General features: G+C 39.8%; 1 protein-coding gene across 5 annotated transcripts in view; it reads left to right on the top strand.

Moving 5' to 3' along the window:
• The window catches only part of DST (dystonin), a 675093-nt gene that overhangs the window by 308839 nt on the left and 340272 nt on the right, over positions 1 to 25982 (top strand). For all 5 annotated transcript variants that reach the window (XM_089694133.1, XM_089694126.1, XM_089694129.1 and 2 more), the window contains one exon: positions 22846 to 23012. In XM_089694133.1, coding sequence (XP_089550259.1) covers positions 22846 to 23012 — 167 coding nt within the window. The remainder of the gene's footprint in view (positions 1 to 22845; positions 23013 to 25982) is intronic.

Consider the following 25982-nt stretch of genomic DNA (forward strand, 5'->3'; position numbering starts at 1 on the left):
CCTCTGCACCCAAAATTTCTGTTTAGCTATTCAATTTCAATTGTGGGAATCTTCATGTGCTTTCTCATTCCTTTTTATTGTATATAAGATATAACAGGTGGTTGCCTTAATACAGGGGCGCTCAACCTTTTGAGGAGCGAGGGCCACCAAAGTGATTTGGTAAATGGTCGCAGGCCATAATGAAATAAAATGGTTCAGAATTTTAAAATGTGACAGGGAGGCCACATGGGCTCCCTGAGCATGGGGCAGGGTCACCATTGTGACCTCTATTGCTACACCAGTGGTTGGGGGGGTGTAGTAAAAACACGTTTTTACTGCTCCCAACCGCAAATGTCCTGAGCCCCATGTAATTCTGCTTTACACTGATGCACTGCGATTTACCCGCACTGCAGGTACAGTGCAGTGCACCTGCGCCTTTCCTGCTGGTTAGCTACGCTTTGCCATAGACTTTTATTATATCTTGTGAGTGTGGTGCACTTTCTGAAACCTAAAAAGATATAATAGAAATCTATGGCTTGTGAAGCTAACCTGCACTACCAGCTGACCTGCGGGTGCACTGCTCCCACTGGTCAGTGTGAAAGCAACCTAATAGTTGTTAACCCTTTTATATGTGCTAATATGCCCATTGCAGAAGCACAGTGTATGTTATGTATAATACACTGACCTTTTTTTCCTTTCCAGCTTCTGTTGGCATCGCTCTCCAGGCTGCTAGAAATATCCCAGGCAAAGTGCACTTTGTATCACTCTGTCTGGGACAGGAGTCGGCGCTACAGAGGAAGCATCGGCTTATGCAGCTCCTGCTTCCTCTGCGGCCGCCTGCTTCCTCCGCTGCTGGCCCCAGCTCGATGCAGTCTGATGCACTGGGATGGCGGGTCAGCAAGCCCAGATCGGGCTCAACTGGTTGCTGACTCCGGACATGCACTTCCCTGGTTTGAGGTTGAGGGCCACATCAGAGGACTCTGAGGGCCACATCAGAGCGCTCCAAGGGCCACAATCGGCCTGCAGCCAGAGGTTGAGCACCCCTACTTTAATACATCCAAGCATATATTTAGTATAAACACAGACATTTTTTGTGCTCCTTAATGGTTCTCCCCATTATCATTCCATTTAGTATACGCAGTGATTTCCATACTTAACCCACAAATCTTTTGTTCTTGCCCAAAACTGAGTGCAAATTATACAGGATGAAGGAAATTGCATGATTCGCCCATCAACACAGTCAGTGTTGATATGGAAGTCCCTCCAGCAGCACTATTGTATTTTGTCGGCAGGAAGTATTCTTTACCGGCAGAACACAATGATCACAGTGATCGCATTAAAAAAATCTGACAGGTTTGTTGTACCGAAGTTGATCGATGGATTGACTTCAGTACAACCAGCCTCCCATAAATGGATCAAATCTTGGACAGCCCCCACTGAACTGGCTGAGATTTGACCCATCTATGGTTGTATTTACCTTTTCCTCCAGCACTGTGAATGTTTAATGTGTGTTTAATAAAGACACACAAAGTCAGAATTGTTTGTGTGTTGTCAGCTTAAAGTGGTTCAAAAGGCTGGAGGTTTTTTTTATTTCATGCATTCTAGGCATGAAGGTAAAAAACCTTCTGTGTGCAACTCCCCCCTCAGCCCCCCAATACTTACCTGAGCCCCATCGTGATCCAGCAATGTGCATGAGAGCCTCGGCTATCCAGGGATTCTCCTTCTTCATTAGTTGAGACATCAGCGGGAGCCAATAACAACCAATAGGCCAATGAAGAGGGAGGGGATGGGGCCTAGCTGTGGCTCTGTGTGTGAATGGACATGCAGAGCAGCGACTCGTGAGTGAGCCTGCTTGGGTACCCCCATAGTAAGCTGCTTGACAGGGGGAGGAGCCAGGAGCGCTGGCAGGGGACCTGAGAAGAGGAGGATTGGGGCTTCTCTGTGCAAAACCACTGCACAGAGCAGGTAAGTATAACATGTTTGTTGTTTAAAAAAAATAATTGCCTTTTATATAACTTTAAGCACATTGATGAGGATGTGATGATGATCAGATCACATTTTATGGCAAAGTACTGTAGAAAACCAGATAATTCCAAGGAGTTATGACCAATATGAAGTAACTTTACTGATGTATCAGAGAATTGTATGTAAAGATGTCACTGGCTTCTGGAAAAGGACTAAGACTAAAATTGTATACTTTCTCAGAAATATTACATTGAATGGAACCTTAAAAGGCATGATTTTGGGGAAAGGTGATTGACAGCATATGCCAGATGGCATGAGAAATTGATTTTTGCTCATCATGTTTCCAGCTTTATATGACACATCTTAGGGGACCAAAATCCACAATATACTAGCTTCTGATATATTTATACATTTGGACAAAGAATATTTTTTTCTTATTTTCAATAAATGTTTGAATGTGGGTGCAGAAAACATTTAGAGTAAAAGTACTTTATTGGAACAAAAATTAACAAACTATAGTTCATTTGACCAATTATGGATACCAGGTACATTTCTAGAACAACAATGTAAATTAACAAGTGTTCAAAACCTGGAACTAGTCCCTGGACATTGCTGACATTGTGGAACTCATTGATAGCATTGTTCTGAAACTGATACATGGTAACTGGTGACAATCACAGTGGAGGTCAACATGAATATGGATACAATTTCTTGTAGCATGTGCTTTTGCACAAGGTCAAGGTTGCAGCAGGCAATAAGGAGATGAGAACTGCAGTGCAGGTGCTGAGTGTGTGCTGATGGGATATACATAGATACAGAGCTAAATTTTCACATGGCAAATTATGAAGACTATTAGCTCCATAGATAGAGAAAGCTGTAATCTAGTCATGGGCAGTAAGATCTGTAAGCAATTACAATTACGCTGAAGTTACTGTTTCTTGGGTTATCTTTTTAGCAATTGCTTTCAAACTGGCCATAGACTTTAGAACAGGGCTTCTCAACCAGGGTTCCTCCAGAGCTTGCTAGAAGTTCCTCGAGCAATGATAAATTTCTGCCTCTCAGATGAGTAACCACTTACACCTATCTTTTTAGCTATCTGTAAGGTGGGGTGGGGGGGCAAGGATTATTCCCAATGACCACAAATATAAGGAGCATTCTTCAAATTGATCCATCACACTAATGTACTGTGAGCTGTAAATATAATAATTATTATCAGGGTTCCCTGGAGCCAAAAAGTTATATCAAGGGTCCTCCATGTTTAAAAGGTTGAGAAAGGCTGCTTTAGATTGTTTGAATGTGCATATATGACCTGAATGCAAATGTTTCCCCTTACAAACAGGGGCGGACTGACAACTCATGGGGCCCCCAGGCGATAGGGGATCATGGGGCCTCTGTGTCCTTGCCCAAACTCAAAAAAGCCTATGAAAAAGGTACCAGGGGCATCTCATGGGGCCCCTACTGACCCCTGGCCCTCGGGCAGTGCCTGAGTTTCCAAATGGTCAGTCCGCCCCTTCTTACAAACCAACACGCACCTTCTGAACCTGTGTTCCATGAACCTGATAGTGTGCACGGTTGGTACCTTCCTTGGCCATAGCCTACCAGTCTAACAAGTCAAAATCTAGTTTTTCTTTTGAGGTCTCTTGGTAAAGCATGTTTTTTATGAACTGAAGGTGGTCATAATCATTTCTTTTGTTTCCCTAGCCAACATGTTCAGTTGCTGCTGGGAGCGGAACAGATTTCTGTTGATAAAGATTTATGAATATTACCCAATCTGCCACTTTTATGTTTCTTCAATTTTTTTTTAAGTGCCTCCTCTTCCCAAAGTTACCCATCCACCCCATGTTTGGTCTCCTGTCCTGTTTAAAAAAAACTTAGCTAATTGATTCTAATAGAGAATAATTGTATTAAAATACCTGTGGGATTCTTGAACAATACTGTGGTCCTGTTGCCAGTTCCAGGGAATGCAGGAATATGGTGCACTCCAAACAGTGTTCGACCTTTTTTTCCGAGTGTGGTAGTGATATACGAATGGTCCTGTGGCAAAGTCATTGTCAAAACTTTTTATCACTGTGTACATCTTCTGCTCCTTAAGTTTCTTTATTAGTCACAATGATACAGCAATGTTTTGGAGATCTATTTAAGTTGATTTATCAGATAACAGTATAGTAAGGAACTGATATACAGCTCTGAAACCTTGCTGTATCATTGTGACTAATAAACGTAAAGTGGAACTACCTATTGCTTATGCTTTCAAATGAACTGTCAAGCCATCACATGGCTGATGTCAAAAGTGATCAAATGTGCAGCACCATGGCAAGCAGAGATCAAACAAAAGCTTAAGATAACAGCTGTCTTAGCTGTAAAAGATAGGAGGGTTTAGTTCCATAAAAAGGAGCTGATGATGTGCTGGGGAGTTCCAAAGACTACTTACTGATGGATATTGAACTGTAGGATTTTATCAGAATTCTGTGGTCCAATTACTATAATAATGTTCTAGGTCAGTAAAGCTGCATCACATCTCCCTTCAGTTTTTAGATCATCTCCCATTGATTTGGTGGTATGAAACAGCCCAGTGCCTGCCATTCACCCAACTGGAGTTTCAAGGGTGGGAACAATATGTTAAGAGGTGCTGAAGGTGGCCTGGGCACCAAGAAGGAGTACCCATTTGCAGCTTTCTTCCAGCCAGGGGGATTCCAAAAAATATGTCTGGTGTGCTAAGCTATCTTTGGGATGCTGAGACAACGTGTCTTTTTTCATTTATTTTAGACAAAAATGTTGAGATTGAAAGAATCACCATCATTGCAAAAAGATTATCCACTGGTCGCTTCTGTGACCTGTAGTTCATTGGTCCAAAATGCTGTTTTTTATATTTTTTTGCCACAATATTGGTAACAATTAATTGGATTGCTCTAAGCAGTAATCAGACTGCCCATTAGCCCAGTGAGAGCATTTGTTCTTTTTCCACAATTGACAATGCAGACAAGGGTGGCAGGAAAAAGAAAGAAAAAAATATTTGTATTGGCTGTGGTGTCAGTCATACAATCTGGTTTGATCAGTGTTGTCTGTTTTTATCTCCTAAAATGACTAAACCTTTGAAATTGATTTCAGTGAAGCAGCCTAAAAATGACTCACTTGGGTTGATTTACTAAAATGTTCACTTTGAAAAGTGATCGTTCAGTATATTAGGTCGCTGAGCCACCACTTACTATGCTATGGTGATGCTCCCTTGCTGGCCAAACAAGAAAGATGTTGCCTTGTTGCTGCACTCTTCTCTTGTGAGGGAGCAGTAGTGAGTAGGAAACAGTTGCACCTTTGTAATTCTGTTGCTGCTAAGGTGTCATGAATCGTCAGTGTCACATGACCGTCACATGTTGTTAGCCAAAGTGAACTTTTTCTGCTCCATTAATAGTTAACCCCATTAAGTCGGTAACTCCCAAATCATTTTATTTATGGTTTGTTTTTAAGTACATTATTATGTTTACTTTGGATCTTACATTTTTAATTAGACTTAATCTAGGAGTATTAACATGTACAAGCAGCTCAAGCAGGCTCTGTGTTACCAGCATTTTTCAAGCCAGTAGCAAAGTGCTACAGTTTTCTACCCTGAGGATAAGGAATGTATAAAGGAGCATTCAAGATGCTGGGACTAACACTGTGATAAATACACATATGTTTGGCTGTTAACAAACACAGTTTAGACTGTTATAGACTGAACAGCATAGTAATAGTATACAGTATGTATATAATGCATTATAAAAAGAGCAATAATAGAAAATTATATTTGTAGTAAACTATGTTTTAAATAACTAGTCTTTATTAACTGGATGATGAGGTCTGCTTATCCATACATACTTTGGGTATTAGTTATTAAAGTGGTTATTCATTTTCCAAAAAAAGAAGGTATCTAATTAGAAATAAAGATTTGTCAGTGCAAGCTGACCACAATGTATTTTTACTGTATTGAATTGTATTCCATTATTTTCCCTCTCCCCATGATACAGCTAATATTAGTTTGAGCTATCTGTTAATGGGGTTCTGAGTTGTAAAGAGAAACTGTAGAATTGTTTTAATACAGGTTTGACAGTTATCAGCTTAAAGCAGACCTCCAACCAAAAATAAAAATATAAATATCCCATCAAAACATAAAATAGCACAACCAGTTTATTACAGATATTTATACAGCCAATTTGTATAGCGCTTTACATACTGTACATACTCATCAGTCCCTCAAGAGCTTGCAATCTAATTTCCCTATTTCTCATGCATGCATACACATACTAGGGCCAGTTTGCAGAGCACAGTATCTTTGCAGTGTGGGAGGAAATCTGGGGTATCTGAAAGAAACCTACTGAAGCACACAACATGCTAACTCCATGCAGATAATGCCTTGACCAGGATTTAAACCAGGAACCTGAGTGCTGCAGACATGCTGACCACCAAGCCACTTTTTTTCTGCCACCAGATGTCTCTGATGAGCCCTTCCCCCTCCCCAGCCTGTGACTGGACAGTGAAAGGAAAAGTAGCACAGTAATGAACTCATAGTGCTTTTTCTTCGTATCAGCACTTGAGATTTTCTGATGTTCTGGAAAGAAGGGAATTAATATTTTGTTTCACGTGCTCCTTATTGGAGAAGTGTGGAGATGATTGTAATTGGTCCCTGCAGTTCATTGAGTACTGTCAGTGTCAGAGATAGCTGTATCACCTTGTCATATTATTATTATTTTTTTATACCGCTAAATTAATCCAGCTGGATAGCATTTTATCTTGAAGACACAAGGTCAACTGTGCTTGAAAACCAAAATAGTTTTCAGCTACATCCAGTTTTTCATCTTTAAATATATACATGTACATCCTGAAATGTGGTTACTTGCTACATGGGCCATACATACGGGCATTTGGACAGATAACTTACAGATTGCCAGCTTGAAATAGCGACCATCTGCTGTCTACTGTGTGAGGAGACTAAAATAAGACTTCACCTTCACTGTGTATGAAATACAGTAATTCCTCCACTGGACAGACTATTCCATTCTCATATCTGTTGTAGATCAGAGCAGTTAGAAGCCAGGAAAACATGCTGGGAACTCAGGGCCTGTTGATTATTTTATAGAGAAATTAAATGCTTTGGCTTCATACTTTGCAGAACTAATGCCAAAATGTACAGTGACCGGTGACGTAAGGCATACAGAAATAGAAGCACGATATCCAGAAAATGCTAACTGTATCCAGCAGAGCTATAGACGTTGAACTCATCATAATAGTCTGCTGGCAGCTGCATCAGCGTATCTTTATCTCCATGGTGAATGTGGCAGAGGATATTTCAGTGACTATAGTTACAATATTTACTGTATATTAAAGTATATCTATACTTTTTATTAGTTTTGGACAAAGTGGAGATGGATTAGAACACCTGTCAGGTTTTAATTGTCTGTGTCCTTGTTAGGGAGATTCACCATCTCTATTAGTCTTGTTTACCATTATCAGTGAAAGTAAAAGAAAATCACAAATGTTGGCTTGTTCCCAGAAAGGTAATAGAGGGGAAATCTTCCAGTGGGGACTTAGGGATGCTCAAGGAATTCCCTTAATTTGTAGTAATTTCCTGTCATTATTTGGCTATAGGACAGCAAGTGAAGATATATCTTCCCAATGGGATACAGGAAAAAAAAATGATAACCCTTCTTTACTCTGTCCAAAATGAAAAAAGAAGTTTTTCCTATAGTTCTAATTTAAGTATTATTTGCAATCTTGTTTCTATAAAACAGAACTTTATGTATTACAGACCATTCACACTCAAAATTATATTTCTTTTTGGGGCAGGCACTAGTTAGTTGAATAACTCACCAGCTTAATACTTCTACCACAAATTGATGATATGTCCTTGCAACAGTTTGTGTTTCTGCTTCTTCACAGAGGTCCATATTCTACACTACAAGGAGAATCCATCATGGTACGCCATCATGTGGCCCTTATAATGGCATCATCTACATAGCTGCTAATGTTATCAGCCAGGTTCAGGAAACAACACATTTATCAAGTTAAAAATAAATAACTAAAATACACTGCTAAAGCACTTTACATTCTCAGCACAATGACAGTCTATATATTTTACTCATTACAGGTTTCCAATCATTCAAAAATTTAGTTTCAGTTTTGTATGGATTTGACTTTTAATTCAAAAGCCTATTCTAGACACAACATAAATAAAACGCTTAGGGGTGTGTTTGTAATAGATCGCATAGCTGCTCATCGATGAAACTTCATGTAAATGTATTCTGCGTGAATGGAACAAAATCAAATGTTCTCAGCCGATATTCTTTGCAGATAAAATTTGGAAATCGGGAAAATACCACATTATCATAAATGTCCTTTCTGTGTTCACCCCTGGGGGTGTTTGATAATTCTTTGGTATCTTAGAGCGGCATCATTATAATTTATGAGCATTAATCTTTGACATTTGCTGCACAACTTTGGGCTTCCGTATCTTACCTCAGCCTGCAACTTTTTTATGGTTAAACAGCTTTAATATCTGCAAAGAGTGGCACCTGTGATCCTGTCAAGCAAGATGTCCCTGGGTCTGCTGCATGGTAGTGACTGGACACTCCCTTTGTGCAATGTATTTTTATCATCAGTGTTCAGTGAAACCTTGAGTTCTTCTTAATGGGCCAGAAAAAAAGATTTAACTGACTCTGAAAAGTCAAAACAGTCTTTCAGAGGATGCAGCATTCTTGAAATGTCTAAGATATTGGGGCATGATCACAGAACCATCAAATATTTTGTTGAAAATATTCAACAGGGTTGCAAGAAACATACTGAGAAAAAAAAGAGGCACATTAACTGCCAAAGATTTGAGAAGAATCAAACATGAAGCTACCAGGAACCTATTATCCTCCAGTGCTGTCATATTCCAGAACTGCAACCTACCTGGAATGCCCAGAAGTACAAGGTGTTCAGTGCTCAGAGACATGGCCAAGGTAAGGAAGGCTGAAACATGACCACCACTGAACAAGACACATGCATTGAAACATCAAGACTGGGCCAAGAAATATCTAAAGACAGATTTTTAAAAGGTTTTATGGACTGATAAGATGAGAGTGGCTCTTGATGAACCAGATGGATGGGCCCGTGGCTGGATTAGTAACGCGCACAGAGCTCCACTTCCACTCAGATGCCAGCAAGGTGGAGGTGGGGTACTGGTATGGGCTGGTATTATTAACCCTTTTTGGGTTGAAGATGAACTCAAAATCATCTCACAAACCTACTGCCAGTTTTTAGAAGACACTTTCGTCAAGCAGCGGTACTGGAAAAAGTTGGCATCTTTCAAGAAGACCATGATATTTATGCAGGACAATGTTCCATCACATGCATTGAAGTACTCCATTGCGTGACTAGCAAGTAAAGGCCTTAAAGATGAAAGAATAATGACATGGCCCCCTTCCTCACTTGACCTAAACCCTATTGAGAACTTGTGGGCCCTTTTTACATGGGTGATTTACGATGAAGGAAAACAGTACACCTCTCTGAAAAGTGTCTGGGGGGCTGTGGTTGCTGCTTCACAAAAAGTTGATTGTCAGCAGATCAAGAAACTGACAGACTCCATAAATGAAAGGCTTATGACTGGTATTGAAAAGAAGGGTGGCTATATTGATCATTATTTGTTTATCTGAAATGTCAGAAATGTTTACTTGTAGATTTTGAGTTGTTTGTTTATTATTCTCATTTTAAAAGCTGAAAATAAACAAGTTAGATGGGAAATATTTCATTTTTTATTCACTTGCATAATAATTTTGCACACTAATAGTTGCCCAATAATTGTGCAGACATAGATGTTCCCCAAAAGCTCACTTTTACTTTCTTAAATATTCAGGTTTGAGGTTTGTTAACATTTTGTATGGACCAAGAGCACTGTAGTTGTTCAATAATGAAATAAATCCTCAAAAATACAACTTGCCTAATAATTGTGCACACAGTGTAAATTGTATTTATTATGAATTAACAGTCTGCATGCCTGTAAAATCCTGTAAAAATCTTTTCTTTATACATTGATTTGAAGGGATGATGGTATTCCTCTTGTTGTAGAAAATACCTCAACCATAATGACTCTGCAGGAATCTGATCCTGAACCACTGTGGCTGGTTACCTTTGCCTGATTCTCCCTGCTATTGTGGAGCATTTGTAATTGGTTTTATGATGACATAGGCCACACAGCTTTTTCTTCCCCACCCCCAACTGAAATTTGCTGAATGTTCAATGTCCTTAGTAAAATATTACATTGACCCTACAAATGTAAGAAGGAGGTACAAAAATATATTAAAGCTCAAATCCAGGCAAAACATTTTGGGATATAGTGAAGATAGGTTGAAAACTATGTCGACTTTTTTGCTTTGCCCATTTTGGTAATCTTTTCTCAATTCCTATTTGACAGGTATCTGACAGAACAGGAAGTAAAGGGAAGTCTTCTTACTTCCTGCATATTTAGTGAGTGCCAAACAGAACAGGAAATAAAGGCAAATCTTATTTCCTGCCTATTTGATGGATTTCAGACAGAACAGGAAGTGAAGTCAAATCTTTTTCCTTATTTCCCGTGTGATGGGTGTCAGACAGAACAGGAAGTAAAGGAAGATGTTCTTACTGCCTGCCTATTTGATGGGAGTCAGACTGAACAGGTAGTAAATTAAAATCTTTTTACTTCTTGCCTATTTGATGGGTGTCAGATACAACAGGAAGTAAAGGTAAATTTTCTTACTTCCTGCCTGTTTGATGAGTGTCAGACAGAACAGGAAGTAAAGGACGATCCAAAAAAATCTTTTTAATTCCTGCCTTTTTGATGGGAGTCAGACAGAACAAAAAGTAAAGGGAAATCAAAGCACAATCCTCTTACCTCCTTTCTATTTGATGGGTGTCAGACAGAACAGGAAGTAAAGAGAAAACATTCTTCTTGCCAATTTGATGGATGTCAGAGTAGGAAGTAAATGTAAATCTTTTTACTTCCTTCCTATGTAATGGATGTCAGATAAAACAGGAATTAAAGACAAATCTTCTTACTGCCTGCCTATTTGATGAGTGTCAGGCACAACAGGAAGTAAGGGACAATTACAGGAAAATCCTCTTACTTCCTTCCCATTTGATGAGTGTCAGCCAGAGCAGGAAGTAAATTTAAATCTTTTTACTTCCTTCCTATGTAATGGATGTCAAACAGAACTGGAATTAAAGACAAATCTTCTTACTGCCTGTCTGTTTGATGGGTGTCAGACACAACAGGAAGTAAGGGACAATTACAGGAAAATCCTCTTACTTCCTTCCCATTTGATGAGTGTCAGCCAGAACAGGAAGTAAAGGAAAATCTTTTTACTTCCTTCATATTTGATTGGTGCCAGGCAGAACAGGAAGTAAAGGGCAATCCTCTTACTTCCTGCCTATTTGATGGCTGCCAGCCAGAATAGGAGGTAAAGGATTTTTTTTTTGCTTCTTTTCTATTTGATGGGTGTCAAAAAAGTACAAAAAATTAGTATACTTCCTCTCTCCCAATATGGATGTAGACATTTATAAAACACACATTTTATAGTACAGAAAAAGGAAAATGTTGAACTATTCTTGAGTGCCAATTTAAAAGATGTACCCTCAGCTGCTGTCCAGGTGATCCGTGTCCAAAATATGTTTTTACCATTTGTCATAAAAATGGTTGCAGCTGGGCTTTATACTATATCATAGCTATATTATTATCCAAAGTTTCAAACTCTACACATAAAAAGCTGGAAGCAAACAGGTTTTACAGTTGCCACCCCAACATATCCGTGGTGGCATTTCCCTTTAAAAGCAGACAATAATTGTAAGAAATGATCTTTTAAACAGCAGTATTTTTACTTGGTTCTCCTTTCTGTTTGCTCAGATCAGTAACTCCAGGTAATGGTTCCAAAGGTTGATGTGTTTCGTGCTGTGTGTCAGGAAGCTGGATGAAGTGAAATTAAAAGGCATCTGACACTTCTCAGTCACATGGCAAGTGTCCTGCCTTCGAAAGCTAATCGCTCTTGCTTCATATTTTAGCACAGAGGCAATTATGTGTTTGTCTAAGAGGATTGGTGGCCAGAAATAAGTCAGCGTCTAATCAGACACAGGCCTGGACTGGGCACTTTGCCATGACATTTATTACGTGTGCATTTCTCAGCTACCAACATGGCTGCTCACTGCAGAGCTGGGGAATGATCTCTGGGAGAAGTCAGGATGCTTGGCTCACTCTGAAGCTCTCTGCGCTGGACATACAGGATATATCTGCCAGGGTCATCTCTTCCACTGAAATGTAACTAGTCTTCTATACAAATGGGCAATGTGTGTGGATGTGTGCGAGCTCAGAAGGAGGAATACTATATTGATCCTACAAAGGCTCCTTTTAGCCCTGGAAAGAATTCTTCAGGCAGAAGATTTTTTAGAAGAAGAAAGTCAGACAAAAGGAAAGAGGGCGAGAACTGCGATGGAGTAACGGCGACAGAAGCTGCTGCAGAGAAAAATGGAGATGGATATATTCCTGAGGATTTCTTTCTGGGTGTCAGTACCAAAACCTCACCAGTCGCACAGCGATCGTCAAAGTATGTCTGTAACATCCGATCGGCAGACGCGGACAGCCTGGCCGCACTTCCCTTGGAATCGTATAGTTCAGGCAGTGTTGAACCGACTGCCCAACAGGAACTTTATCTGGAAAACATCAGTTTTGCTGTGAACAGAAATATTTCTTTCCCAAACATTCCAAATAAATTAACATTCCTTCCCAACACAGATGCCTGTTATGAGAAAAAGGCATCCGGCCTAAGCTCTGTTGACTGTATTATAGCACAGGAGACAACTAGTACAAATAGCTGTTGTGATACAAATGGTGAAAGTGATGTAAACAGACAAGAGAAATTGAAGAGCAGTGATTGCTTGGTGTATGCAAGGTATTACAGTGCTGCAGAGCTAGACAGGGCCTCTTATGTGTATACTTTACCTCCCATTTCAAAAGACCGCTTGCTGTCCTCTTCTTGCCCAGCATTTCAGGTAAACATGACACACTTTAATAAATATTGTTTCTGCTCATTTTCCTGTGATAGTGACATTTGTGAACTCCTCTAGAAAATTATTAATAGTATTCAGAATATTCTAATGTATGGCCAATGCCTAGCCTGCAGTTTGTACATGGCATTGACCTTCAGGTGCATGTTTCAAACAAGAGCAAAATCCAGCAAATGACAGTCATACTAGTATTTATAGCACTGTTCTCTATGTGATACATCTGTATGACTACCATTCTTTGTTGTAACGAGTGCAGAGAAAACATTAACCTATTCTGGCCAATTAAAAGGTTTACTATAGAGTAAAATATTATGGTCTTTCTTTACTGTATTGTAAAGAGTTCTTTACTGGGATAGATCTAGCAAAGGGGATCTTTACTGTGATAGATCTAGCATTATAAGGGAATCTTTACTGTGATAGATCTAGCATTATAAGGGGATCTTTACTGTGATACATCTAGCATTATAAGGTGATCTTTACTGTGATAGCTCTAGCATTATAAGGGGATCTTTACTGTGATAGATCTAGCATTATAAGGTGATCTTTACTGTGATAGCTCTAGCATTATAAGGGGATCTTTACTGTGATAGATCTAGCATTATAAGGGGATCTTTGTGTGATACATCTAGCATTATAAGGGGATCTTTACTGTGATACATCTAGCATTATAAGGTGATCTTTACTGTGATAGATCTAGCATTATAAGGGGATCTTTACTGTGATAGATCTAGCATTATAAGGGGATCTTTACTGTGATAGATCTAGCATTATAAGGGGATCTTTATTGTGATACATCTAGCATTATAAGGGGATCTTTACTGTGATACATCTAGCATTATAAGGTGATCTTTACTGTGATAGATCTAGCATTATAAGGGGATCTTTACTGTGATAGATCTAGCATTATAAGGGGATCTTTACTGTGATAGATCTAGCAAAGGGGATCTTTACTGTGATATTTCTAGCATTATAAGGAAATCTTTACTGTGATAGATCTAGCATTATAAGGGAATCTTTACTGTGACAGATCTAGCATTATAAGGGGATCTTTACTGTGATACATCTAGCATTATAAGGTGATCTTTACTGTGATAGATCTAGCATTATAAGGGGATCTTTACTGTGATAGATCTAGCAAAGGGGATCTTTACTGTGATAGATCTAGCATTATAAGGAAACCTTTACTGTGAGAGATCTAGCATTATAAGGGGATCTTTACTGTGATACATCTAGCATTATAAGGTGATCTTTACTGTGATAGATCTAGCATTATAAGGGGATCTTTACTGTGATAGGTCTAGCATTATAAGGGGATCTTTACTGTGATACATCTAGCATTATAAGGTGATCTTTACTGTGATAGATCTAGCATTATAAGGGGATATTTACTGTGATAGGTGTAGAATTATAAGGGGTTCTTTGCTGTGGTCTAGCATTGTAAAGGGTTCTTTACTGTGATCTAGCATTATAAGGGGCTATTGACTGTGATGGATCTTGCATTATAAAGGGGTTCTTTGCTGTGATAGATCTAGCATTATAAAGGGGTTCTTTGCTGTGATAGATCTAGCATTATCAGAGGTTATTTGATGTGATAGATCTAAGATTATAAAGGGTTCATCATCATGATAGATCTATCATTATGAGGGTCTCTTTACTGTGATAGATCTAGCATTATAAAGGGTTTCTTTTCTGTGATAGATCTAGCATTATGAGAGGTTATTTGAGGTGATAGATCTAGGATTATAAAGGGTTTGCTATCATGATAGATCTATCATTATGAGGGGCACTTTACTGTGATATATCTAGCATTATAATGAGCTCTTTACTGTAATAGATCTAGCCTAATAAGGATTTCTTTACTGTGATAGATTTAACATTATAAGGGTTTTTTGCAGTGATATATTTAGCACCATAAGGGGTAATTTACTTTGATAGATCTAGTATTATAAGGGGTTCTTTGCTGTGATAGATCCAGTATTTTAATCAGTTTCATGCTATGATAGATCTAGCATTATACGCTGTTCTTTACTGTGATCTAGTATTTTAGGGGATTCTTTACTGTGATAGATCTAGTATTTTAATAGGTCCCATACCATAATAAATCTAGCATTATATGGGGTTCTTTACTATGATAGATATAGTATTTTAATTGGTTCCATGCCATGATAGATCAAGTATCATACAGGGTTCTTTACTGTGATAGATCTAGTATTTTAAGGGATTCTTTATTGTGATAGATCTAGTATTTTAATGGGTTCCATACCATATTAGATCTAGCATTATATGGGTTTCTTTACTGTCATAGATCTAGTATTTTAAGGGATTATTTACTGTGATAAATCTAGCACTATATGAGGTTTTTTGCTGTAATAGATCTAGTATTTTAACCAGTTTCATGCCTTGATAGATCTAGCATCATACACTGTTCTTTACTGTGATCTAGTATTTTAGGGGATTTTTTACTGTGATAGATCTAGTATTTTAGTGAGATCCATACCATGTTAAATCTAACTTTATACAGGGTTCTTTACTGTGATAGGTCTAGTATATTAATAGATTCCATGCCATGATAGATCAAGTATCATACGGGGTTCTTTACTGTGATAGCTCTAGTCTTTTAAGAGATTCTTTACTGTGATAGATCTAGTATTTTAAGGGATTCTTTACTGTGATAGATCCTGTATTTTAATGGGTTCCATACCACAATTGATCTAGCATTATAGTGGGTTCTTTACTGTGATAGATCCTGTATTTTAATGGGTTTCATACCACAACTGATCTAGCATTATAGTGGGTTCTTTATGTGATAGATCTAGTATTTTAATGGGTTCCATACCATATTAGATCTAGAATTATATGGGGTTCTTTACTGTGATATAGTATTTTAATAGATTCCATGCCATGATAGATCAAGTATCATACGGGGTTCTTTACTGTGATAGCTCTAGTCTTTTAAGAGATTCTTTACTGTGATAGATCTAGTATTTTAAGGGATTCTTTACTGTGATAGATCCTGTATTTTAATGGGTTCCATACCACAATTGATCTAGCATTATAGTGGGTTCTTTACTGTGATAGATCCTGTATTTTAATGGGTTTCATACCACAACTGATCTAGCATTATAGTGGGTTCTTTATGTGATAGATCTAGTATTTTAATGGGTTCCATACCATATTAGATCTAGAATTATATGGGGTTCTTTACTGTGATATAGTATTTTAATGGGTTCCATGCCGTGATAGATCTAGTATTACACGGGGTTCTTTACTGTGATAGATGTAGTATTTAAGGGATTCTTTATTGTCATAAATCTAGTATTTATTGGGTTCCATACCATGACAGATCTAGCATTATACAGAGTTTTTTTTTACAGTGATAGATCTAGTATTTTAATGGGTTCCATGCCATGATAGATCTAGCATTATATGGGGTTCTTTACTGTCATAGATCTAGTATTTTAAGGGATTCTTTACAGTGGTAAATCTAGCACTATCTGAGGTTTTCTACTGTCATAGATCTAGCATTCTAATGGGTTTGGAGAACTGTATGCACATAACTAAACACATCACTACATATATATCTTACAGGTATTGTTATTTACTTATCATGTGTAAAAGCAGCTTATGTTTGTAATGTCAGATCATTTTCTGGACTGTGTGCAGGTCTGGTAATCTATTTTACTGTAAGATTATAGGTTTAGGAAAAGCAAGAATTAATTTATGTTTCAGAACCAACGTACTAACATTTGTCTTGACAGACTAGGTCATTTTTAGTTCTCTCTAGGTCAGGGGTAGGCAACCTGCGGCTCTCCAGCTGTTGCAGGACTACAAGTTCCATCATGCCTCTGCAAGTCATAGCTGTAACTGTCAGTTTTGAAATGTTGCAATGCCTCATGGGAAATGTAGTTCCACAACAGCTAGAGAGCCGCAGGTTGCCTACCCCTGCTCTAGGTGTTTGTTATAGGTCAGGCAGATGTTGGGACCTCAGCAGGCACCAACAATGGAAAGACCAGCTTCATTCACACAGCCAGAGAGGGCTGTACTCTCAAGGATTATATTTCTGCACTAAGGGTCACATGTGTTTTCATACAACTGCAGCCAGCAGCTTGTGCTATATCATGATAATGTTACAGCTATGCACATGTAAACTAGGATAGATGAGTGGCCCTGGATGCAAACTATCTGTGTCAAAGGCTGCTGATCTATCCCATTGTACATGTAACTGCTCAGATGTGTGGTTAAATGCTTACAGCAGCGGCATATGTCAGCCTGTCATTGCTTTGTACAATCTGTGTCCAATGCAGTTCATCTATCTCATTGTACATGTAACTGCTCAGATGTGTGGTTACATGCATACTGAAGCAGCATCTGTCAGCCTACGATTGATTTGTACAGGCTGTGTCCAATGCTGCTCACCTATCCCATTGCACATGTAACTGCTCAGATGTGTGGTTACATGCTTACAGCAGTGGCATATGTCAGCCTGTCATTGCTTTGTACAATCTGTGTCCAATGCAGTTCATCTATCTCATTGTACATCTAACTGCTCAGATGTGTGGTTACATGCATACTGAAGTAGCATCTGTCAGCCTACAATTGATTTGTACAGGCTGTGTCCAATGCTGCTCACCTATCCCATTGCACATGTAACTGCTTAGATGTGTGGTTACATACATACTGCAGCGGGTTCTGTGAACCTGTCATGGATTTGTAAAGGCTGTGTCCTATGCTGCTCATCTATCCCATTGTACATGTTACCGCTGAGATGTGTCATTACATGCATACAGCAGAGGGTTCTGTCCGCCAGTCATGAATTTGTACAGGTTGTGGCTGAGGCTGCTGATCTATCCCATTGTACATGTAACTGCTCAGAGGTGTGGTTACATACATACTGCAGCGGGTTCTGTCAACCTTTCATGGATTTGTACAGGCCGCGGTCAAGGCTGTTGATCTATCCCATTGTACATGTAACTGCTCAGATGTGTGGTTACATGCATACAGCAGTGTGTTCTGTCAATCTGACATGGATTTGTATAGGCTGCGGTCAAGGCTGCTGATCTATCCAATTGCACATATCACTGCTCAGATGAGTGGTTACATGCTTAAAGCTGCAACATATGTCATCCTGTCATTGCTTTGTACAGGCTTTGTCCAATGCTGCTCATCTATTCCATTTCACATGTAACTGCTGAGATGTGTGGTTACATGCAAACAGCAGAGGGTTCTGTCAGCCTGTCATGGATTTGTACAGGCTGTGGCCAAGGCTGCTGATCTATCGCATTGGACATGTAACTGCTCAGATGTGTGGTAGCATGCAAACAGCATGGGGTTCTGTCAGCCTGGTATGGATTTGTACAGTCCGTGGCCAAGGCTGCTGATCTATCGCATTGCACACGTAATTGCTCAGATGTGTGGTTACATGCTTACAGCAGCATCATATGTCATCCTGCAATTGCTTTGTACAGGCTGTGTCCAATGCTGCTCATCTATTCCATTGCACATGTAACTGCTCAGATGTGTGGTTACATGCAAACAGCAGTTATATCTGTCAGCCTTTTATGGATTTGTACAGTCCGTGACCAAGGCTGCTGATCTATTGCATTGCATATGTAACTGCTCAGATGTGTGGTTACATGCAAACAGCAGTGGTATCTGTCAGCCTGTCATTGATTTGTGCAGTCCGTGGCCAAGGCTGCTGATCTATCGCATTGCACATGTAACTGCTCAGATGTGTGGTTACATGCAAACAGCAGTGGTATCTGTCAGCCTGTCATTGATTTGTGCAGTCCGTGGCCAAGGCTGCTGATCTATCGCATTGCACATGTAACTGCTCAGATGTGTGGTTACATGCAAACAGCAGTGGTATCTGTCAGCCTGTCATGAATTTGTGCAGTCCGTGGCCAAAGCTGCTGATCTATCCCATTGCACACGTAATTGCTCAGATGTGTGGTTACATGCAAACAGCAGTGGTATCTGTCAGCCTGTCATTGATTTGTGCAGTCCGTGGCCAAGGCTGCTGATCTATCGCATTGCACATGTAACTGCTCAGATGTGTGGTTACATGCAAACAGCAGTGGTATCTGTCAGCCTGTCATGAATTTGTGCAGTCCGTGGCCAAAGCTGCTGATCTATCCCATTGCACACGTAATTGCTCAGATGTGTGGTTACATGCAAACAGCAGTGATATCTGTCAGCCTGTCATTGATTTGTGCAGTCCGTGGTCAAGGCTGCTGATCTATCGCATTGCACATGTAACTGCTCAGATGTGTGGTTACATGCAAACAGCAGTGGTATCTGTCAGCCTGTCATGGATTTGTAGAGGCATCTCTTTGGCCACAGCTATATATTAAACACCTGTGACTACCGTCAGAAATAAGCTTCATCCTTAAGGTGTACAGCCCTCTGAAACCACGTGAAAGTGGCCAAATGAAGCCTCTTGTTCAGACTCAGTCTTTAGTCTTTTCCCTCTCAGGAATGTCTGCTGTAAATACTACAGTCCATTATTACAGAATATTACCATGCGTGTCGTGAAGCCAGTGGGAAAGAGTAAATTATTTGATGCTTGATGACTTAGAGGTGTCTGACAGACTTTTTCAAGTAGGGTCATTCTTCAGAATGTGTCAGATGAGCTTACCACCTGCATATTCTGTGTTGCAGGTGGCCTGTGCTGTTGCTTTTGAAATAAAATGTGCATTTTTAATTTTCTATTTTAATGTATTGAATTGTCTCATGATATACAAGAACATGGTTTATTTATTTTACCTTCAGAACGTTCACTAGCACAATATGTGCTGCGTTAGCAAGTAGGTTCCCACTGATAGGTAATACATGCATTAATACAGTATATAGAGTATGTGCATTTTCCTAATAGGTACTGTTTTAATTGTATGATTGTGCTCTTCACACCGGTCTAGTCTGACGCACTAGTGTAGCAGCCAAAATCTCTGGTGTATAGGAATGGAGTACACACAAAATTATATTCTGGGTTTTTTTCATCTTATACAGTTTCCAATGTTTGAAGTAGACCTAAAGTCTAAAATTAAAAATCTATAGCCCAATGGGTAGACCTGCAATAGAAGAGTCAAAATATAGGAGATTTTGCACACAAAAAAACCCAAAAACTTGCAATCAGAAGAAAAATGTAAACGTTTGATTCATACTCTGACTACAGACAGCCTAATAACCTTCTGCGCTCCAGATGCATCTTGAGACATGTGCTTTAAGTGCAGTTGTCCTTATGCGACCCCAGTGCCCTCCTCGGTTACATTTCATACTTACCTTTCCCTGTTCCTCCAATATTTTCACATTACAAGTCCACTAAGTGCTTCAAAACTTTCTGAGCCATGGTTTTCTCCTTCATCACAATCTCTGTCCATTTCTGTTGAAAAGTTATCACCCATGTAAATCGAGACAGAAATGAAACGAGCGCTGGACAAAATACAGAAAGCGACATGCATGAAAGGCAAACACCAAAAGCCTCTAATAGTAAATATGAACAGAACATGCAGCGCTGTTGAAAATCAATCATACATGTAGAAAATAATACATTGTAAGAAGAGTGATAAGGCGACCGCTGCTAAATAATGGCCCATCAAAATGTTCATAAATTGCAATGACATAAATATCTCCAATGAGAGTGTTCTTATGGTGCACAGTGCACAATATCACAATGAAGTGGTGAACAAATGGGTGACTTCCGTGACCATATTCCTCCCACCGAAATGAGTGTAGATTGCACTAACCAGAAAGCGCAATAGAAATGCGCATTTGAGTATTAACCAACTCCTGGTCATCCGTCTATTTAAGCTGGATCACTGGGAGGGTCATCAGGCTAGCGTCCGCTGTGCAGAATATCCTAACCACAGGATCTCCAGATGTCAGGGGGTGTACACTCGTCTCACCAGCAGGGGGAGATTAATCGTTCCCAGTGTGGCCACCAGATGGTCCCCAAACAAACCTTGAAATAGGGGGGGGGGCTCGCAAAAAACGAGCCAGAGCGACAAGAAGATCCAATAGTGTAGTACTTTTATTAGCCACAAGAGTAAAAGAACAAAACAGTAGATATGCTACTCACATGATATAGTAAGCAGCTGTGTATGGGGAATACCAGGAATCATCAAAAGAAGGCAATGGCCGCCGGCCGTCCACAGGGGCCGTGCGGGGCCGTGCGGTGTGACGTCACAGAGTATGAGGCCCCACGATTGCCTCATACTCTGTGACGTCACACCGCACGGCCCCTGTGGACGGCCGGCGGCCATTACCTTCTTTTGATGATTCCTGGTATTCCCCATACACAGCTGCTTACTATATCATGTGAGTAGCATATCTACTGTTTTGTTCTTTTACTCTTGTGGCTAATAAAAGTACTACACTATTGGATCTTCTTGTCGCTCTGGCTCGTTTTTTGCGAGCCCCCCCCCTATTTCAAGGTTTGTTTGGGGACCATCTGGTGGCCACACTGGGAACGATTAATCTCCCCCTGCTGGTGAGACGAGTGTACACCCCCTGACATCTGGAGATCCTGTGGTTAGGATATTCTGCACAGCGGACGCTAGCCTGATGACCCTCCCAGTGATCCAGCTTAAATAGACGGATGACCAGGAGTTGGTTAATACTCAAATGCGCATTTCTATTGCGCTTTCTGGTTAGTGCAATCTACACTCATTTCGGTGGGAGGAATATGGTCACGGAAGTCACCCATTTGTTCACCACTTCATTGTGATATTGTGCACTGTGCACCATAAGAACACTCTCATTGGAGATATTTATGTCATTGCAATTTATGAACATTTTGATGGGCCATTATTTAGCAGCGGTCGCCTTATCACTCTTCTTACAATGTATTATTTTCTACATGTATGATTGATTTTCAACAGCGCTGCATGTTCTGTTCATATTTATCACCCATGTGTCTGTGGTAAGCTTTTCCTTAGAAAAAAATAAAGATTTCAGCATGCATGAACAGGAATGTGGCACAGCAAAGATCTAGGCAGAGTGGGGACAAGTAGGTATGAAATATGGAAGGAATATTGGGGAAGATTGTCAGGGCTTAATAAGGATAACTGTACAGATATCCTTTAATATCCTCATGTGTATCTGCATGGCAGAAGACTGTCAAAGCTTGCCAGAAAGCAGGAAGTGAATGTGATTTTTCTTTCTGAAATCTTCAGAATGTGATAGTTATCCTTTAATGACATCAGCCTTCCTCCACCCAGAAAAGTCTGCATCTCCTAATCCATCCAGATATGCAGGCTTAATATAGCAGAGAAGAGAATGATGTCAGTAATTATGAGTAGGCCCTTTTTACACGTGCCAGATCCAGCTTTGCTCAGCAGGGGATCTGTCAGCTGATCTCCTGCTGAGCCCCGCTTATGCAAAGTGGACATGGACACAGCCCGCTTTCCTGTATGGGCAGCCAGATGTAAATGGACCGACTGTTCATTTGCACCCCACTGCCCTCCAATCCAATCCGGCCATATGGAGGGGAACAGATCTCCCTTCTGTTTGTTTTTGCTGGATCGGATCAGAGATAGCTGGGTGTAAATGAACACATGTTTTTCCATCCGAGTACCCATAGAGGAGAATAGAGGGTCTGGTCGGGTCTGCCTGAAAAGCAGACAAAGGCCCAAATCAGCAGTAAGATATTTTGTTGGAAACCATAATGTATTGTAAGATTTCATCTCTGTACAGTTGCCTCTTCTAGTCAACCATTGTGCCCATGCCCACTTACAGTATATTATACTACAACATCTGCTTGTAGAAGCACATTCACTGTCTTTAGCAAGTTATTTGAAGAAGATTGTTTTAAGTACAGCATTTGTTAATAAACTTTGTTATAACTGTTTCTGTCTTTCTTTACAGATATCTGACATCCATGTTACTGGAGAGTCAGAAGATATGTCAGCCAAAGAAAAACTTCTTCTTTGGACACAGCAAGCTGCAGAAGGCTATGGCGGAATTCGCTGTGAAAATTTTACCACATGCTGGCGAAATGGACGACTCTTTAACGCCATCATTCATAGATACAGGTGAGTGTATAATATTGCTTTATAGGTTTCTAGGCTGCAGACACACGATGACTTGAGATGTTTCTACTACTCTTAGTATGAGCTATGGTCAATGCTTAGATATAGCCAAACTCCAGATGAAGCATTATATATCATTTTAGGTAGAGTGGGGAAGGGATCTGTATGGTCTTTAGTGCCATCATTCATAGATACAGGTGAGTGTATAATATTGCTTTATAGGTTTCTAGGCTGCAGACACATGATGACTTGAGATGCTTCTACTACTCTTAGTATGAGCTATGGTCAATGCTTAGATAAAGCCAAACTCCAGATGAAGCATTATATATCATTTTAGGTAGAGTGGGGAAGAGATCTGTATGGTCTTTAGCAGGGGCGGACTGACAACTTATTGGGCCCTGGGGCAATAGGGGATCATGGGGCCCCTGTGTCCTCGCCCACACTCAAACCACACCCAAAAAAGCCTATGAAAGATACCAGGGGCATCTCATGGGGCCCCTTACTGACCCCGGGACCTCGGGCGGTGCCCGAGTACCCAAATGGTCAGTCCGCCCCTGGTCTTTAGTGTCATCTGTATCTATGTTGGAGAAATTTCTGCTCACTATCTGGTAAGACAGGAAATGATAGGATATATGTCAAACAAGCACACAAACAAAAACACATTCTTATTACAGCGGAGATGGGTTAAAACCTTTTAAAATGTTTTCATTGCAATCTGCATCTTCTTGTCCCAATGACAGCCACACCCTCTATCTTTTATATGGGTGTCACATGGACAAGAAGTGAAACTCCAAAATTTACTATTGGAGTAATTGACAGAAATAAACCAGTGAAAGTGTTAGCTTATCTCCACTCTATCCAAACCTATAAAAATAATTTTGGAATGAGGCTTTAAATTTTGCTTATATTCTTACCAAATGAATCTGCCGGATTTGAGGTCCACAGCAGAAAGGCTGATTCACAGTTGAAGATGTCCTCTGTCTGGTTTCCCTAACCTGGTCTGACAAGTATTATATATATTTGCATGTAGTAATTTAAAAGTAAACTTTTTAGTGTCCCCTGAACAATACCAGCCCAGAACATCTGGATTATGCGTTGTCATCCCTTAAAGTGTTACTATACTCACACCAGTATAATCAGTCTGTATATACAGTAAAGCATGCTTGCTATACTCACAGTGGAACCTAAGGGATTAATCCTCTGCATTTTGTAGAAACGCTGTTTGATCCTGACTTCTCTGATCCTCCCCTTCTTCCATTGCCCCCCTCTTATCTCCTGATAAGACATATTGTGTGCAGTCACTCTGCACATGCTCAGTTTGGTGTGTATTGCTAGAGAGGTTTTTTTTTTCCTTTTTCTTGGAAGATTGCATGTGATTAGCACAGGGCCAGTCAGCACTGTTCAGACAGAGGTAAAGGGTCCTGCATCCTCCTAGAGCAGAATGAAAACTCCTCCTACAAGCTTCAACATGTGCTCTGCTGCACACTGATAGAAGTTACAAGACTGCTCTGACTGCTGATGAGAAAAAAGTATTTAGCAGTTTATATTTGCTAAAATAGTTGCACTTCCATGTTCTGTGTACTGTGGAATACATGATATAGTGAATGCAGGATTCTGCGTTTAGTAACATTTTAAGCTTAGTACACACAATGAGAAAATAAGATGAAAAGTACAGCTTTTGGAGCGATCGTCTGATAACCTGATCGTTAGTACACAGCTTTCGAGAGCCGATAACGACAGTTCATGCAAAAAACGGGACAAGCATGAAAATGTTTCTTGTATGATACCAGAACAAACAATTTTCATTGAATGAGTACAGTATTAGTTCCTAAACATTTGAGTGACCATGACTGCGCATGCCTGGAAACAAAAGAATACAATTACAATACAATATAATACATTATATCACTTCCAAAGTTCTTTTCTGTTTTACAAAAATTTTCATACCTTTAGTAACCTCTTTTTTTTAATATGAGACTAGCATGCAAAAATATTCTCATTGTGTGTCCGATGCTTTAGACTAGATGACCATCTGTGTACACTGTTATGTTAAAGCCAACATTTATGACTTCTCAGTTTGGTCCCTTTTTCTGTATAGGTCAACTTCAATTGTTTTATTTGTTCATTCAAAACAACTGCAGTTATGTCTGGTGTGTTAGCCTGGGTAGAGGAAATTTTTATTGCAAAGAAAAAAAACTTTAAAAAACAGCAGCGGGTAAAAAACACACCAAAAGGTTCAGTAGTTCAAACCGGAGAAGACTGTGCATGGTTTCAAACATTTCCCTCATATTTAATCAGTGCTTTCATTGATGCTATATAGAGTTTACAGTATGGTAGTTTAACCACTTCCCGTCCGGCCCATGTATATAGACGGCCGGATGGGAGCAGTGCAGGGGCAGGTGGCCATTTATAAATGACCTCCCTGCTTGTGCGCTTCCTGGGACACAGTGGAACACCGGTCGTTGTACGGGACCTCTGTGTGAGGTCCCGATCATGTGATCGCTGATTGGCCAATCAGTGATCACATGAAGAGTAGTAAGCAAGATGTCACTTCTGACATCATTGCTTACTAAGTGTGAAATCTGTGAATGATCACAGAGGTCGCATGGTACAAGGCTATTCACAACAGCCTTGTACCATGTGACAAACTGTGACCATTTACAGCTCACACAGTATTTCTCAATGGCTGCAAGAATGCAGCCAGAGAGAAGGAGAAATGATTGCTTTTACAGCCTTTATGGATGTGAAAGCAATCAGTGTAAAAAAAAAAAATCTTTATCACCCCCCACAAGTAGTACAGTATCACTAGGGTGACAGTTTGTAAAAAAAAACATAAATAATCATATAAAAAAATAAAATAAAAATGTAAAAACAAATTTAGAGAAATTATAATTTTTGGGTATAAACTAATTTGGGTTATTTTTTTTATTACTAAAAAGATAACTGAATACATTTTGGGCAAGATTTATGAAG

This window comes from Staurois parvus, unplaced genomic scaffold (genome assembly GCF_062004578.1).
Source record: "Staurois parvus isolate SC_StPar_1 unplaced genomic scaffold, SC_StPar_1.0 ptg000652l, whole genome shotgun sequence".
Lineage (NCBI taxonomy): Eukaryota > Metazoa > Chordata > Amphibia > Anura > Ranidae > Staurois > Staurois parvus.